This window comes from Pagrus pagrus (genome assembly GCF_965226575.1).
Source record: "Pagrus pagrus genome assembly, chromosome: 10".
In the NCBI taxonomy this organism is placed as follows: domain Eukaryota; kingdom Metazoa; phylum Chordata; class Actinopteri; order Spariformes; family Sparidae; genus Pagrus; species Pagrus pagrus.
This window is the reverse complement of record NC_140194.1, coordinates 27,901,513-27,920,320: the sequence shown is the minus strand read 5'-3', so window position 1 is coordinate 27,920,320 and position 18,808 is coordinate 27,901,513. Positions and strand designations below refer to the sequence as shown.

At 40.8% G+C, this 18,808-nt stretch overlaps 1 protein-coding gene across 2 annotated transcripts in view; it reads left to right on the top strand.

Annotated features, from left to right (window-relative positions):
- Window positions 1-3,009: 3,009 nt before the first annotated feature.
- The window catches only part of LOC311263763 (septin-7-like), a 55,940-nt gene continuing 40,141 nt past the window's right edge, over window positions 3,010-18,808 (top strand). The window contains exons 1-2 of one of the 2 annotated variants that reach the window (XM_084364058.1): window positions 3,010-3,305; window positions 8,560-8,656. In XM_084364058.1, the coding sequence (XP_084220184.1) occupies window positions 3,267-3,305; window positions 8,560-8,656 (136 nt within the window). In that variant the 5' untranslated portion in view covers window positions 3,010-3,266. Of the gene's footprint in view, window positions 3,306-8,556; window positions 8,657-18,808 lie in introns of both variants that reach the window. The other variant, XM_084364057.1, reaches the window with a different exon arrangement.

Here is an 18,808-nt window from a genome sequence, read left to right as displayed (position 1 = left end):
GAAACATTTATTTTGAAACATTTATCTTTCTTATCATGATAAATATTACAATACACAGTATACTCCATATTCATGACAGGAAGATGCTTGTAGTAAAATGTCAGCCACCCCTAAAGCGGACTATACCATTTCATTGTCTGTCTGCCTGTGGGCTCACAATCTAAGTAAGTGCGTGCACGAAAAAAAAAAAACTTCCCGCCGTTTCAGTGATGAATGTAAGTAGCTATCTAACTAGTTTATCACACTTAAGTTTCTCACTTTCAGAGTTTCAGAATTATATTGTGTCAGGTGTCTACAGACAAATGCAAACATGCGTCTATGGCTTTCCATTTAAATGTTAAATGTCATTATGTGAATGTTAGCTTACATGTTATTAAATGTTAGCTCTGTGCCTAAAGCCTGCTACGTTGCCAGGTTTGACAGTTGCCCCCTTTTGGAAACAACATTAATTTGAATTGACAGGAGAAATATAATACGGATGTTTGCGTGTTTGTAGTGTTATTTGTGTATTTATTTGTGTATTAGCATAGCACATCATATTATAGGCTATTAAACTATTGTATAATATTGTTTCATTTTAATAGTCTTTTGCCTTTTTGATATTAGCTTTTAAAATAGGCAACCCCTTGCAGTAGTTTTCACTCAGGTATGCAGGAGTTTAATCTATTTGGGTTGTTTTCCAACAATTAAAATCCATGTGTACTGAAATCTGATTAATTGTAGTAGTTGTATTAGTTCAAATGTATGACTACTTTATTGAACTCAGATTAGATTTCATTTACAGAGCCAACATGAGCAAGAGGAAAGGAGATACAGGAGATATCAGGCACTATTTTGGTGCCAAAAAAAGATTAAGTTGAAACTTAATAATGCAGCCTGTATTTTCTGTGGTTGTCATGTAGGCTTAATACTGAGCATTAAAGCATGAATAATGGTGATTGTTACACGTATGTGCTGTCGTATTAAGGAGACAGAGGGAGATATTGTGAGTGAGCAGGCAGAGGGAGGACAGGAGGACAGTAAGCAAGCAGAAAGAGGACAGGAGGACAGAGAGCAGGCAGAGGGAGGACAGGATGAGAGTGAGCAGGCAGGACCAAGTAGTAACAAGGTGAGTTGGAAAGGAGACTACAAAGATGTATTGCCATCATATCAGATATTCAGGCATATACTAATTTTAGAAACTGATAAAATGCACAACTATCACACCCTATTGTTCTCAACTAATTAGCTAGGACTTATATTAAAGTGTTGGCCACTTGCAGTTGCTGGCAGTTTGGATCTACAATACTTTGTTGGTGACTGCTGACTGCAAAAGTTGTTTGTGTGGCACATTATGTGCCCCATGAACTGTAAAATGGTGTAAAATTTGGTTTATCATCATCTACAGACTGCAGACATTTAGTTGAACAAGCAAGATACTGTAAGGATTGTAAGACTTCTGTTAACTGAAGCATGCGCCTGCGCTGCACTGGGTTCCCTTTACACCCTGGAGAAAATGTTGATCCCCCCAATTGTCATTGTATAATTTGCACTCTGTCTGCAAGCGTTGTCAATCAAGCGAGTTAAGCATTAACACCTGTGACTGAGTTACATTCACTCCTGGCGGAGTTGATGAGTTAAGGGGGAGTGCAGACATCAAGCAGTGACAAGTGCAGACAAACCAATTTGCAACAATAAAACCATGCAATAGAACAAACAGACTCATGCAAATAAAAACACAGCACACAACAATATAAAATACTTTTTTTCACATTTGGACTACAGCACAGGAGATATGCATATATATAACTGAACTAAGGTAAGAATGCTTTTCTTGGTTATTTTGGATTTGTAAAGACATTTGCTGGTCAGTCTGTAGTTGCTTTTTTGCCACTAGAGTGCGCCAACTGACCACTAGGCCTGGGTAGTGTCCTACCCAGGCCGCCACAAAGTCCTGACCACAAGTGCATTCAGATCATGTTTGTTATATGTGATAAATACATAGCTGTGTGTTGTTTGCCATGAAATGATCTGCTCAGACTCATCAATGCTGAACCTAAATGTTCCCCTAAAATATTTGTGATAAGCCTATGTTTCAGAGAAGGCCGACAATTCCTTAATTTCATGGCTGTTAAAGCAATTACAGTTCTGTCTCGCTTGATACACCAAATTAATGTCAGGTCACATTTACCACTTTGTCCATAGTTGGTAATTGTTTAGTAACGCAGTTCACAGCAGTCTTTGAAGGCAGCGAATTTTAGCCTCCAGCACATGAAGGCCTCACACACACACACACACACACACACACACACACACACACACACACACACGCTCAGGGGCCGATCACAGTCCTGTTTGACCAATAGGAAGGTGGATCCAGGTCCCCTACAGGTGCATTAAGCTGGTCAGACACAGCTAGTCTCAGGCCGGATGTTGGATGTTCGTACTTTCAAAACGAAAGCCTGCATCTCACCCTATGATTGTTAGCCCCCATTGTACTTCACTTTAAGGTACTGTACTTTGTTTTATTGATATTTCCGAAAAGCTGAAATACGATGGGGGAATTACTTGTGCATATTTGAAGCTGAACTTATATATAAACCCTACTACCCTTCAGATGTGAGCACATCTACATTTTCAAGTATTTTTTTCAAAACAATGCTACAATAATTTAGTTTGATATTAAATACTGATTAAATAAACATTAGTTTATTTTGGTGAATTTGACGAACTCTGAATAGTTTTTTTTATTTTTAACCTTTTTTCTGCCCTTTAGAAAAGCCAGAAAAGAAAGGGGAGTTGTATTTGAGTATGTTTGGCCTATGCTAATGGACAACCTTACTTAAGAAAGGCTGACTTAACTTCGGCCCTTAAAAAAAACAATGAAACAAAAGGGGAAAAAAGAGCAACATTTTTCTATTAACAATTCCCCATTTGGTGTTGTTGTAGCGCTTGTCAGCTGCTTTGTGGTTCAAAAGTCTTAATGTGAAAAGTCAAACCGGATGTGTTACTGTATAAAGTCAGCTTGTTGGGCTCGTGAGGAAAAACAGTCGGGACATTTTCTCCACCGAACTACATCTGGTAGTAGTATCCGACAGCGGCCATATGTAATTTAATCTCATTCATTCATTTTCAGACGCACCTCGCCTCTTTTTGCTAACACCACGCTAAGGTTTTAGGGGCTGAAAGACTGCGTGTTTCTCTCCGCTCCGTCTTTCCTTTGGACGTTCATCAGTTTATGCCTCGGTGACTGTCCGTTGCAGGCTGGGTGGTGACAGCATAGCACAATGATCGAGCGACCAGAGACTGCGGTTCCGAGCATCGCTGTAAGTCCATTTGTCTTCGACATATCACTTACCAATGTACATGTGTCAACCGTACTTGTGTGTTCAAAAGGCCAGTAATTGAAATACACATTGAATACCCTGTTTAACCGTATTCCTTTCCTGCTGGTGGCAACCTTTCTTATAACGTTATGGAGAGAGCTGCACACCAAGCTCCTTTGACAAATTCTCCGTTTTAGCAGAATTTGCACACCTACAAAAAGAAATACTTGGATAAAAAAATCACTCACAGCTAATAACAAATCGCTAAAGTCTACTGATGACTTCGGCATAATGTGTAACATCAACAACATGTATTTGAGTAAAGGCTATCGTTTGAAAATGAATCACGCCTCCCATCTCTGTGTAGCTGCTGAATCGACGTTGTGGGTGGCGAAACTACAACATACTTTACAATGTTGTTCAGTTATGTGTGGTGGATATTGTGTGTGCTTAATTTACCGTTTGGTCCTTACTAACAAAAAGGAAACACTATAATGTTAATGCCTGTTATGTGAATGGAGGCTGGCTTGAGGGTACCCAGAGCAGAGCAGCACGTATCAGGGGTACGTGGTCTGGACTGTATTATGGCTCGGTGAGGTGGGGAAAGACACGGGTCACAGTAAATTATTGTTCAGACGGGTGTTCACACCGACCTTGACAATGTAACTACTTAAAGTATGTAATTTAACATAATAAATGTGGTAGCCTCATTTTGTGCTTTTGGTATCAGAGCCCAAAATGAGATTTGCTCCCTTGTGCCAAATTCCCCTACGAAATCCTCCAGTTTGGACCAGCAGCAATATACATTACAGAACAATGTGAATTAACTGAGGTAAAACATTGCTTGGTGGTCTGCATTGTACATGTCATGATAGTGGCTGAACCATTTACTATTAGACATATTAAACCCTTTCGCCAAATTACATTTATGTACCTATACCACATAGCAAGTCTTCATTAAATTGCCTGGATGCTGAATGGAGTTTGGTTTGACTATTGGAACAATTGCACTGGCAAGATGAACCCTACTGATTGACCACATCTGGCTTGCTTTGTTTAGGGCTTTTGACACTGACATTGAGCAGTGACTGATTACTCATCACACAACATGGCATACATTATGTTTGTACTGAATCTGTTTGGATACGATCTGATGTGACTGGCACTGACTTTCCTTGGTATTACACCAATGGGGTGGGCATGCACTGTGTGCACCTAGAGACATAGTGAAGGAGCAGTAGGCACAATGTGCTCAGTGCTAAAAATAACAAAAGAAAGAAATGACACAGGCTCTGTTTACACATGATTTCAGTCCTCCTTCTGCAGTGTTGAGCAGTGCAATATTTAATACGTAATTAATATTCAGTATGTAATAACTGAACGTTTAAATCAGCTGATGGGAACAGTGAGCGGGCCTCAGCATCAGCTGCTGAATGCATGAGGGGGGAGGACTTGGCAATACAGATGATGTCAGTGAACCAGGCAGCTACTATCACCACTGGCTGGACTGGGGGAGGGGTTAACATTAACAGACCAGCGTTCCGCTCTCACATTCCCCATTACTTCGCTCTGCCTGTCTTTCTCTCCGTTAGTCACTTTCATATGTAAAAGAACCATATTAATCATAATGCATTGGATGAGGGGAAAGTGCACATTTGGAATGATACAGTATTACTATGGTGGTAACAATTATTATTCAGCTGGAAATGTGACGTTTTAAGCATGTGTGTCTCTTGTATACAGACCCCATTGTGTGCTACAGACAGAGGGGTTTTTCATTCATGTGCACAAGAACATGCACACTGTATCTTGATGCATTCACACACACAGACACACAATGTTTTACAAAGGTTGTGGACCCTTTGATCCACAGACTCCCACACACACACACACTCACAGAGCATTGTTTTGGCTAAACAATGAAAACCTGCACTGATAATTTCTTCCTGATGAAATGACTGACCCAGTGTGTCACATTACCTGTACCGCCCACAGTGCAGTTACAGCTCAAGTGGCCAGACCGTCAGAGGCAGCACCTTATGTAACACATGCATACTGGCACACATAAAACTTGTATGTGGGTGGATCAAACATGGAAATGGTGGAAAGTGCTTCAGGCTTGTTCAGAGTAGATATCCCTGCTGTTGAGCTGCATGCATCACAGAGTATCGATGAGGCAAATGGATTGCTTCCTTTTTTTCCACGTTCGGCGTGTCCATAACATCCACTGGTGATGTTGGTGTGTAAGCTAGAGTTCTCTTAATTTGACACTCAGCAGTGGGGAATGTGTTATTTATATATATATGCTTGTGTGATGTGACAGAAGTTCCTCATTGATAACAGCTTCAGCATCACACTTCTGACGTCCTGACATGACATATTATTGCGTTTCAACAAGTTTATTAAATTGCGCAATGGTAGGAAACTGGTAATCGAAGCACATACTATTTCATACATGTGTCCCATTGTTGAAGCTGTTTAGCCTAAAGAATACGACTTCCTCTTGTTTAATGACTTCTCATTCCCGTGCATACACGGTCTCATGTTGTTTTTGTCAGTAGTTACATCACCTATATGTTAGGGCTGTCCAGATCAAGATTTTTGGACCCGATCTGGGTCCTTTTTAATATTGTATATCTGCCAATACGAGTCCAATACGACACGTATATTTGTAAATATATGTATAAGTATGTATGTATAAATAAATATACATCACATTACAATAACAGCTGTAGACTATAACCTAACCAATATTAAATTGTTGGAGCTGATACCATTATTGATATTAGAGCTATTGATGTATTGGCTGATGTACACATAGTTTTCTGCAATGACCACTCAAATGTGGTATCAAATGCTCGTGACAAAGAAATATAACTGAGGCAAGATAATTTACAGTTTAACTAAACATTTTATTGTCTAAAATGACATCAGTGCACGGAAAAAGTAACTTTACTGGGAATTTGTTAATTACAAATAACCCAAAGCAATAAATTGTTGATTTGATATGAATAAAAGACCAACTTAGAAATACAACTCTTGAAATTGACATGACAGGATCTGCTACAGAGATGTGTCACTTGGTTGTATTTTGTATTTTGGCACGGTATGGTTGCTCATGCAGGAGCACAAGAACAGGTGCGCAATGTGGACATGAAGTGTAATCGTGCATATTACGCCGCCTTGAATAATCAAGAAATCCAGGAATGTGAGAGGGCCTATGACCAAAATGACATGAAATAAGCCACACAAAATTCTGTAAAGTCACGTTCTCTGTGCTGTTCTCCATTGTGCTGCGACCACGCTACGATGTGATGACATGTACAAGAGATAATCGTGCTCGGGCCCAGTTGCGGCCGATGCAATGTGAGTGCAGGCTGGGGGAGGACTGGGGAGGAGGGACTATCGTGCTTCGGCACAGTACAGAGCAAGTGTGAATGCGCCCTTAGAGTTCATACAAATGTGCTAAATTTGAATAGTCTTCTCTATTTCGACGCCAGCATTTTTCAAGTATATCTTAAGATAATGAGACTGAGCAGTGCTTGACTGTAATACATTGCTGGGTAACAATGTGAACATCCGCAATGTGATAACTTTTTCAGTAAACAGCAATGGTTGGGATTACATTACAGTTGTAATGTAATGTTATAGTTACACTCCCCTACAAAATTTTGGGGTTTGACTTGTTTGATGCATTTGGTATTTTACTGAGGGTTGTATGGAAGGTTGAGAACAGAGAGGAGAAGCTGGTCTGGGAACTTGACACAGGAAGTTTACAGAGGTGGCTATCTCTGCCTCGCTGCTGCAGTGCTGCTACTGCCAGTCCCATCTCTCTACATGACATTTGTCTATGATAATGCTGAGTATATTCTTTTCATGTCTGTGACATATTCAGACTTTAAAAGTGTAGTGAAATTCTGGTATGATATCATTATGACTACCCACAGATCATTTTCAAGTCAGGTCACTGCCCTCACATGTGCCAAAATGAAATGGCAGACATTCTGCACACACGCTGCTCACACAGGATTTTCTGGACAGGGCATACAGTTGTCTTGATGGCTAGGCTAGCTGTTAATGGACAGTAAATAGCTACAAAACATGGGCGGGCCAAAAAACATACATGACAAAATGATAATGTATGATTCTGATGTAGTAATGGTGGTACATAGTCAATATACCTGCACTCTTCAGAAATTATACGAGTGCAACAAACTGATACGAGTGTTGCACCTGGTGACACTTGCAGTGTACAGAAGATATATCAGACAGACAGAAGAAGTAGTCCAAGTACAGACACCTGGATGTGACAATCAACAGAGTGAAAGTTACCTGCAGTAGCATGGACTTGAACTTGTAGTGACCTGTAAAATGTTGTCACAGCCGAGGAGAGGTTCATTTGGGAGTGCGAGTTAGATCCGAGTCCAGCTCTTTCAGCAGACCTATCAGTGCAGAGTTGCACTTTTCCATCAGCGCCATGCATGACAGAGCCTGAGAGGCCACTCGCAGGCAGGCAGGCTGGCCAACAATCAATTGTGTTTGCCTCACGTAGCGTGCAGGACACTGCAGTGATTGGAGGGGGGTTGTTATCTGACAACAGGCTGTGAGGCAGAGAGATGGGGATGGGAGCAAAGGATGAAGAGATACCTTGCCGTTAAGAGTGACAGAGTCTGGTCTGAGACCCACTGCCTTCACCAGGGCCTGTCCTACATGAGGGACGGGATGGACACTATTCAACATGTAGGATTGCATTTGTGTGAATGTGGTTCCTTGTCTTTCCCCACTCAGCTTTTAAGAGGAACCAGTTGGCTTCATGTATTGGCTTCGATTACTTTTCTGTTTTAGATTACTGGTTTGATGGACTTTGGCAGGGCTGACTCCATTTCCTCTTTCCTCCCTCCTCAGGGAAAGCCTGATATTTCTCTCTGTGAGTGCGCCTCCCCTCACCTCTTTCCCCCTTAAAACAGGCCATTTCTCCTCTTGTATTTATCCCAGCTGCGCTTCTCTTCAAAGGGGCTCTGTCGCTGCAGGACACAAATACTAATTGTAGGCTCACAACTGTGTGTTTTACACTCAAAAAAACAAAGTGATAGAGTGATTTGTGTATGTGTTGCACACATGCATCTGTGTGTTCAGAGCTCATCTTCTAATATTATGCTCATCTTATTAAAGATGACAGTAAGTGTGTTTTTTATTATTCATTCAGGCTGTATGATTCCTGCTTTAACAGAAAGTGTGTGTTTTCTTTCAGCAGCGGAACCTGGAGGGCTATGTGGGCTTCGCCAACCTCCCCAACCAGGTGTATCGGAAGTCGGTCAAAAGAGGGTTTGAGTTTACATTAATGGTTGTAGGTAAGTTGGGAACTTATACATTTGGCCCATGAGTGAATGTGAATGTGGGACAGTGTGAGTGTGTTAGCCCAAGCCAAACCGATGTATGCACACCTGCCCATCTGTCTGCGCCTGCTTGTCTGTGTGTGTTTTCATTTGAGTGTGAATGTGGGTCATCTGCGCAGGTTGAAAGGAGGTAAAGCATGTCTGGCATCCAGCGCACTCAGCTGCTCAGGATGACAAGTTGACAATTTAAAAAGCAGTTTGTGCAGAGCGGTGGTGCCCTGTGTGGCCTGGATCTGAAAACATCTCCCGTGTTGTTCAGTGACGGAGAATGTGCACATGTGAAAAGTACCTCTTGTTAAAGCTGGATTCCCACAGTTTCCCAGGAGAGGTTTATTGGTATCCCCAGGAGGAGCATAACACATCTGTGTGTTCTGGATGATTTGATTTGGAAATGAGCTGCAGGATGTTGGTTCAAGTATGAATGAACTTGGTTACAGAATGCGGCTAACAGCATTACAGATGGAGGGAAGTGGACAAAGAAGTGGAGGAATTGTGGGTTTGGCTGTCTGTATGGACACACACACACACAAACTATGCGTGGGCGGTACAGTGGTGTCATAGTCATCAAGTGTGATGTTGTGTCACGGCAAGGATTTTGCAATACAGTCATCTTCAAAAGTACAGTTGTTGTCTTATTACTTGTACTTACAGAACATATCTTGTTGCAAATAAAAAGTACAGCATATTCACTACATAATGTAGCGAGACAAGTCACATCAGTCTTTTGACTGCTGTTCTTCTATACAGTGTAATATAGTTTGTTGTTTGTTTTCACTGATGCTTCTTGGGAGACGTTATTTCATTGCACTGTGTACTGTGTATATGGCTGGAATGACCATAAACCCTCTTGTATCTTGAATCTTGAATATAGGCCTTATTGAATTTTTTTGCGAAATGAATGCTGTTGAGAATGCATATTACTCTCCCATGTCTCTGTATGATAAGTTTACATACCATTTGCTTGTTTTATTATGACATATTTACTAACATGAAAGGACAGGGCAGGCTACCCCTCCAAAAACTTCAAAGAAAGTGTAATACCTTGGCAGCACACAGTCAACATCCAAAAAGTGAAAAATATTGTGTTATTCTTAGGTCATATAGGCCACTGTTAACACAAACACACACATAAGTAGTGTTGTATAAGGAACTGACAGCTCGTCTGGGCCGGCCTCTGTTTCACCAGCTTCTGTACCTCACTGCAGCATTGCTTTCAGTGGTCTTTTTGAAAACATGAGGCCTGTTCCTGCGGTTTACTGTCCATTTTTTAGGAAAATCAACATCCACAACTATTATTGCCATTAGGAATTTTAAAAATGTTAAACAATTATTACTATGTCCGCACAGTTCCCACAAAGATATATCCAGTAGAGTAGACAGTGATAGATTGTCTGTACTAATGTAACAGCCACATGACATACTGTTGACAAAGACTGTTCCAAGGCTGGATTGTTGGGTCTTGCCGTTGTTGCATATGTCAACAGAAACTGAATGAGGTTTTCTTACTTCTGGAGCAGAACCTGGAAGATCCGGTTTCACTTCTGCTCTCTATTGACATATCGTGCACAATTTCAATGTACATGTGTATAGTGACAGTATAGAATATTCTATTCTATTGAACCGTGTCCTGTGTGAATGGGGCCTATAATTAACAAGTAATGAACAGATATGGATTGTACTGTGGAAGTCTGGCACAGCTGTTCAGCTGTTAGATCATAGTCAAAATTGATCTTCACGTTTTCAGTGCAGACTTTGTGGAAGAAGTAAAGTGTGCACAGTGCAACTTTACAATTAATACAAAGTACACTACTCAAAATTAGTTAGGGATATTGGTATATGGGTGCATGTGCATGGATTTGTAATAAAAGTCAAATGAAATCTGTCACATAAAAAATATTCACAAAATACAAATTCAGATATGTCACAGAATAAACAATCAGGTGAAACATTAAAATATCCCTAAATAATTTTGAATATTGTTAAATATTGAATTGGGACTCAAGACTTTTCTACCTTGTAACTCTGCGATGATAGCTGTATTATCTGTTCTGTTATACTGCTGGATTTGCTGCTGTTTGAGTTTCCTCTAATTGTGAACAAATCCTGCAAAAAGCTGAAAACCAGCACTTTGTTAGTCCGTCTCTCTCACTTTCTAACTTTCTTCCATCCTTTGTGGCACTCAGTCTGAAGCCCCATAGCTTTGGCTCCCTTCTGACAGTTAGACCTTGTTTTCTTGTTGTGCTTCTCATTCTTTCTGTCTTTTCTTATCATTTGTACTCCTTCAGGAGTATTCTGGATTGGGCTGTTTTTTGGCAGGTTTTTAGGTTTTAAGTTGCTCGTAGCCTCTGTTCCAGTTACCATTAAAATATTTTTATAAGGTCGCTTCTAACTCGTATCTTGTGGTGACCCCAGTCAGTTCAGTGAAAGGAGAAAGATATTAACACAAAGAGGCGTCCAACCATATTATTTCAGCCTGGGGTTTTAGCTTCCTGTTTAGTAAACAGCCTCTGTGGACAAGTAGCAGGAGGGAGACAAAGACAGCCGAGTGATGGCCTGGGAGAGAACTGGAGAGATCCACAATCAACTAGATCCTGTTTCAGGCCCTCTCACATATGGGCCCCTCTGTCTCTCTTCCCAGCTTGCTTGGCTCTCAGCCCTGCATACCCCAGCTGATCCAAATTTCACACATAACGAATGTGAGGGGCGTAGCAGAGTGTTCAGCACCCAGAACAGCAGACATGTAAAGAAGAGGATCAGAGGGAGGCTTCTTCTCAGCTGGGGTTTGTTTGCCCCAACACTAAATGCCTCAGTGCCTCAACTATAAATGCCTCATGCCTCATAGCATGATGAGATATATTGTATGCTGTGACAAAATATATTGGTTAATGTCATTTTTTATTGACGAGTGATAAAACCTCCATATAATGTCTTTCACCAGAAAGAGTTTACTGAAGATTTTGAGCAAAAATCATATATTTTTGTTTACAAATCTACTGGAGACAAAATGACATAGTTTATACATGGACTTTTATTCTCAGGATTAAGGCCCAGTTACTCCAGTAAGTGACACAGCAAAATTCATCTGTGCAACTACACGATAAATGTGGTTTTAGACGCCTCATTACTTCTTCCTGGCAAGTTGCTTTAAAGAGTTAGTGGCGGGGGGAAAGAAGTCCTCCAAGCTAGCAAGCTTGCCTAATGTTTGTTAGCAAGCTCTCAACTGTCTGCCGTCACCAACAGAACAATTAGCTTACCAAAAGACATTTTGGTACCTTTGACCCCCGTGTCAGAACTGTCTACAAAATAGTCTTCTTTATGTTCAAACAGAGGAGGCATAATCTGGCAATAGACAAGTTTTCTGCTTCAATGTATCATCATGAAGTAAATGTTTGATTGCACAATGTAATAGATATCAAATAATGAAACGATCTGCGTTTATATTGGTTCCACGAAAACCTCGCCATCACTGTGCAATTTTGTCTGCCCCCAGGCACGCAGTCAGCTGGGAATATGAAGGTTAAATGGTGATCAATTTCTATTAGACTAGATGATTGCATGAACTCAGGCTTTGTCCTGTATTGTTGTTATTTGCGACTCTGAGGAAAACAGAATTGATCCAGTTGTCTTTGCAACGTCAACAACTTGCAGCAAGTGTGTGTCCAGCCAGAGAAGGAGGTTAAAAGGTTAAAGGTCAAAGAAATTTGGAGAGCTACTACTGCAAGTGTGAAGTTGGCAACTTCAGCAATCCAGTAGAAATCGTGAGAACTCTGTATATAGTTTGTGTGGTGAAATGTTAGGAATTTATCACAGACTTAGAACAAACTCCGAATAACAAACGCAGAATTAACCAAAAGTAAGGACCATAAAATATGATAATGAACATGATAACAATCCAATGTAGTGGAGAAGTGACAGAGAAAAGAAATGGCAGTGTTAAAATACCAGAGAGACAAAAGAGCTGATTATGTTTTGATTTGAGAAGCAGCCAGCTGGACCTACAGCACAAGGCAGGCGGTGAAAGTGAAGACTGAAGGCTGGATTCAGCACTGCTGTACTTGGCATCGTAGTGAAGTGTGAATGCCTGGCTCGACTCAGAGGCTGGGTATTGTTCCGTTGTAGTTTTGGAACAGACAAATGTTGGAGTACGAGATGGCTGGGCAGATGCCTGCAGGTAACTCGGTCACATTCCAACAGTGCTCGCACTTTCTGGAGCTCGGACTTTAACTGAAATGTGAAGTTAAGAATGGAGTTGCTTTCAGTCAGCCACATTCTGCTCCCCCCACCACCAGACGTAGTCCATTTTTTGTGTGTGTGTGTGTGTGTGTGTGTGTGTGTGTGTGTGTGTGTGTGTGTGTGTGTGTGTGTGTGTGTGTGTGTGTGTGTGTGTGTGTGTGTGTGTGTGTGTGTGTGTGTGTGTGTGTGTGTGTGTGTGTGTGTGTGTGTGTGTGTGTACAAGGTCAGACTGGCTGAAATATGAGCGCTAATATGTCTCATGACGGGATGTTTCAGATTTACAGATTGTGATGGCATCCAGCAGTACTTGTGTTGTATTTGAGTGCAGCAGGCTGTGTGTTGGTGACTGGTAATCTCACCTAGACATCGTTGCAAATGACTGAAATTCTAGGCCTTTTTAGTAGGGGTATGCATTTCTAGATACATCTACATTATTATTCAGGGGCGATACATTTTTAATAGGGGACGATTCAGTGCAATTAGATCCAATCTAATAAAGTTATTAACATTTCAGTGTTTCCCACAGAATCAGACTTTAATTGTGGCTGTAGCTGTCCAGCTGGGGTGCCATAGGGCGTGAGCCGGCTAACTTCCGGTTAAGCGCCCAGCTTACTGGAATGGCGCTCTTTGTGGGGGCTTTTTTTCGACGATGAGGCCAGCCGTCCTCTTTACAGAGGAAGTTACGGTCAAGCCAACTGCATTGAATAGTCCTCCTCCTCTTCGCTGGTATTACAGGCGGGTTAATAACCACACCGCCATTCACTGTATTGGAGTATATAACATCATGCTATTCCCTGACGGATGCGCTGTCTTGAGTGAGTGAGAATGGGATGCGTGTCTCCAAAAATAGAAAATCTATATGTGGCGGATTGCCACAAATAAATGAATGTGTGGGAAATGCTGCATTTGTTTCATGTAGTCATTCATTTTCCATTCTAAATTTAAATAAGCCGTTGCTATAAAAGTGGCAGTGCTTTGGGTTCCCTGGTCTTTAAACAAGTATATCTGATATACTTCGTAACAGATCAGGGAACCCCAAGTATTATTGTTACTTCATGGGGATAAAATGGAAGAGAAATGTCATTTTGAAAGTAGTGTGAGATGAGCAGCAATGAGAACAATGATTGGTTGCCCTGTCACTAATGTCCACATCAGTATCGTCTTCTACTCTCAGGCTGTTGCCAATCATGATTGTAATTGTATTTTTTGCAGTAGACACAAATGAAAAAAGACTAGACCTCGTCGAGTTGTAGCAGGAAAAGTGTCTGTTAGCCATGTCTTTAATCGCTGCGTTGTCGGACATGTTGTTTTTGTTTATCCCTCGCAAGCATGGATCCAATAGCTACAGAGGAGGTGCGCTTACACGAATACTATTTATCTTATAATTCATTGCTCAAGCACAACATATGGGCATAAGTATTTGGAATGGAATAATCCAAACTAGAAGTCTGGTTGTTAAAACAACACTGACATTTGGGGAAATATAAAACAGTTGCTCATTTTTTCCCCTAGTCAGGTGCGTTGCTATGATGAGCCTTGAAGTTCAGGCCACCGGCTTGTTTAAACTTTTTTTATCTGACTCTGTTCAAGCAGAGTTTGCCGTAAAAAAAGTAATTACTGTGACATCGTCAGTAGCTTCCGTTCTACCTGATCGGTGCTCTGAACAGAGTTGAGAATGAAGCGAGATGTCCCACATCATCAGCTCTGGAAAAAATGATTTGTCTGATTTAGAATGTTAACACTTTTTAAAACAAGTTTCATATCTTCAGGATGTAGTCTCATAAGATTTATGATCTTTCTACTGTTTACCGTTTTCCGGTGTGTTCTTGATGGCATGATGTAGTGGTGTCATTTTAGGTTTTATATATGGAATCTAACCTTCGCTCATCATGCCCATGATCATGCTCTGCTCAGGCAGCAGCTCTAGTTGTTCTGCTGTCAGCTGGTCACTCCCTGAGAAGGAATGCCACCAGAAACTGCTCTTCTTGTGTTTTTTTCTTCTTTAGCCTCTCTTTTCTTCCTCCTCTCTGTCCAACCAGAGAGTTGGACTGTAGAATCTCTTCCCTCTCAATCCACCGCTCTCTGAGGGGGAAAAAGCTGCTTCCTGCCCCTTTGTCCAACTGGCAGATTGAATAGGAACTCCTGGAAAGATTAGCAAGATCCAGCGCCAGTGCAGAGAGCTGAACAGAGCAGAGAGTCAGATCAGAGCTGAGGGGAGCTGGGAGGAGAGAGGAAGCGATGCTTGCTTCATGCTGCTTCTGATGTGTAACAAGGCCGGTACTTAACAGCCCTGCTGCCTTCGCTTTCCGAGAGCAACTCAGGAGGAGAGCACATCAGAGGGTTTCCATGAGCCTGAAGCTGCCAGTTGCATGTGGGACATTGCATTAGTTCTTTTAAGGTTGTGCTGGCTTTTAATGATCGTGCCCATTCATTCACCGTTCAGAGTTTCCCCAAGATTTAAGTTTATGTCAGGGGGTTTAATCCCCTGATTCAATATTTGGATCAAGGTAAGATGGCAGCTTTTTGCTGGTAAATCAAAAAATAGTCCCTTTTATTTTTGATACAGATCAAAATAGGTGAGTGTCAAATGCTGGCAATGAATCTTGTTCACTAATTTTTTTTTTAATCAAATGTATACTGATTAAGATCAGTTCACCAATTTTAGTTTATTTTGCAAAGTTTTTGTATGGCTGCTTGTGTATAGACAACATTGTACATTTAAAAACTTTGACTCTCATCTTACACATTAGGCTTATCAGCATTTCTAAATGCAAGGTACTCAAAAAGATATTTTTTTCGGTAGCATAACTCACGACTACAACAGCAGCAGCAACTACTTAGACTCTCATTGAATCAGTTTGGTCTGTGAGGTCTTAGAACTGCTTATTTCATCTGACAAACGCTCCAAAAACTGATTTAAAAGGGAGAAAAGCAGCACACACATTTGAGAAGCTGGATCAGGCACATGTGTGGTGTTTTACTCCACACTGGCGTGGCTTTACGGGTGGCAACGTTGGTCTCCTGGTCCACCACTTTGGTTTAGACTGAAATATCTCAACAAACCTTTGGAGGGATTTGCCTGACATTTTATACAAACTTCCATCGTCCTGAGAGAATGAAGTCTACTGACTTTGGTGAACTGAGAGATGGATTTAAAAAAACAAAGTTTAGTTGTATGTATTTAAATTTCAGAGTGGTAAATATTGCACTAACCAGCGCAGAACATGCAGCACAACACCCTTGAGTTTTCTGCTGTGTTGTAAATACACCTTTAGTCTTGACACTTCACAATAAATGCCACATACCACCAGGCTGCAGACCAGACTGTCTCCTCAGGCTGTGAGGAAAGAAGCTGTAAATACAGTAATACTTTATGTAATAGCTTACATAATATTTAACTATAAAAATGTCATCTATTACGTCATATGTCACCATCCCTATAGATCCAAGTCTACCATATAAAAGTCTTAGGAAAATTGGACTGACACAGGCACAGCTCATTTAATGTCATTACAGGTGTTTTTGTAACAGCTGTCAATGGTAAAACGATGTGTGTTGTCCCCATTGGTGCAACATGTTTAAAGGTCCAGTGTGTAGGATTTAGTTGTATCTATCTAGAGCCAGTATTTGGTTTGTCCCTTCTTGGCTATTGTAGAAACATGGTGGTGCAACATGGTGGACTGTGAAAGAGGACCTGCTCCCTCTGTAGATACAAAAGGCTCATTGTAAGGTTACAAAAAAAAAACCACACTGATTGTTACTTTCAGGTGATTATACGCTAACGAAAAAATTATTATGAATACTCCATTTATCAAATCGCCAAAATTCTACACACAGCACCTTTTTAAATTTCAACCTGTATAGAGCAGTATAAAATGATTTTATACAAATATTTCTGTTTCCTGTTGTGTGTTCATTTTTTCATTAAATCTCTAACCTAGTTTATAGGCATAACAGGACTTTCATTCACTAGTCAAGGCCCGTGAATTAAGCAGCCAGTGAAGTGCTGGATGAGCCCGAATCTCTTTCAGTCCAGTAGTAGTTGTCTGTATACTAAGTCAGTATCTGTTTATCTGCCTCACTGGCTTTGTGTGTATGTGTGATTGTAAGACTGTTTGCCTGTCTGTCTTGCTCACTACCCTGTGGTTGTTGTTGTACTTCTCTAAGCTTGTGTGTGTATGTGTATGTGTATGTGTGTGTGTGCGCGTGTCCAGATAAGATGGTCTGACAGGCTTAGGATTGACCGCCTTGCCTACTGACCTTGCAGAAAGGAGTGAGTGAAGGAAGGCTTTGGTCTAGTTAATCTGCTGGCTTAACCAGATACGTTAATACACACACCAAGCACACATACTCACTTACTCTCTCCCTCTCTCTCTCTCTCTCTCTCTCACACTCACACTCACACTCACACTCACACTCTCACTCTCACTCACACACACACACACACACACACACACACACACACACACACTGTTTCAATGTGTTGACCCATGTGTATGAAATGTACCTCACTCATATTTCTTTTCATCTCTTAGTCACTGTTCTACAACTCACTTTTAGGCTTAAAATGAAGGATTCAACTTCACCCAGCTACTGTCACTCTTTCACCATTCAGTGTGATCTGAAACAAAGAAAAGAACAAACTGTGGGTGTTCACGTGACAAAGAAGCTGGTGAAGCTCTCAGACACACCATCCACAGTCTGAACGTGCTGGCATGTGGCAATTGGTGGCTAAGTGCAATTCCTCATCTTGAATTTCAGTTCTCTCCAACTGCACGTACATCTTCAAGCTGTCCTTGTGTTGCTGAACAGTACTTTACTTGAAACTTGATCTCTGATGCTTAAGGTTCATGGATTGTGGTTTTCATGCAGCTGCAGAAATATGTGATTTTCGTAAGAATACCTTCTGTTCCCTAAAAGGGTTTAAACATCTTGACTTTGAGCACTGCTCATAGAGGAGGAGTGAAGTCTTGAAAAATTATATAGCAGAATATGCAAATCATCAGATCTTCATATATATTTTCTCAGGACATAGTCCAATTGCAGTCTGCCAATTATGGAGTGGTGCAATCATTCGCTTTAAGAGATATTTTGCTGTCTCAAATAGTCTTAAGAGCTAACTCTCCTCCCCCCCCCGTTTGTTTTTCCCACTAAATCAAGTCAAATAGATTTCAGACTAAAATATTTTCATCTTATCGTCATCTTTCTTGTCTTTTTTGGTGGGGAACCTTTGTCTTAGCTGGGATTGTTTCAAAGTTTAAAATGTGGCAATTACTGTAGTTGATTCAAACATGTGGAACTAGAATGGTATTCAGTAACGCCCATTGGCCAGTGCCCAAAAGTCCCCTTTTTACTTCCTCATAGATACCAGCCACCTAAATATGTCAGATTCCATTAATGCATGCAAAAAAAAAGTGAGAAATAAATTCCTGGATCCGCACCAAAAGTTAATTTGGTCTATTCTGGGTCGAGACCCATCCTCTGTCCAAGTTTTATGGAAATCTGTGTGACCTGCTGACAAACTAACCAACAACCCTCACCCATAGCCACAGTTGGTATCCTCAGCAAATTAAACAATTAGACTTAATTCAACTCTCTCATAGGCCTGAACAGATTTACCCTGTTCAAATATTTTTCACATAGCAATATTTTACTTAATGAAATGGGACCGATGGGTAAGTTGACACGAAATTGAATGGACATCTCAATTAAATGACTGTATTCCTCAGGATCCTCTCCCTGCAACGCAGTAGTTGTTTAATTTTTTATCGTAGTGATTGTGATGTGTTTTTGTCTCCCAAAGGACTCAAAACATCTGCCCCATAAAAGTTTTTAAAAAATTTACATTTATTTAAGTTTATTCTTTACTTCATT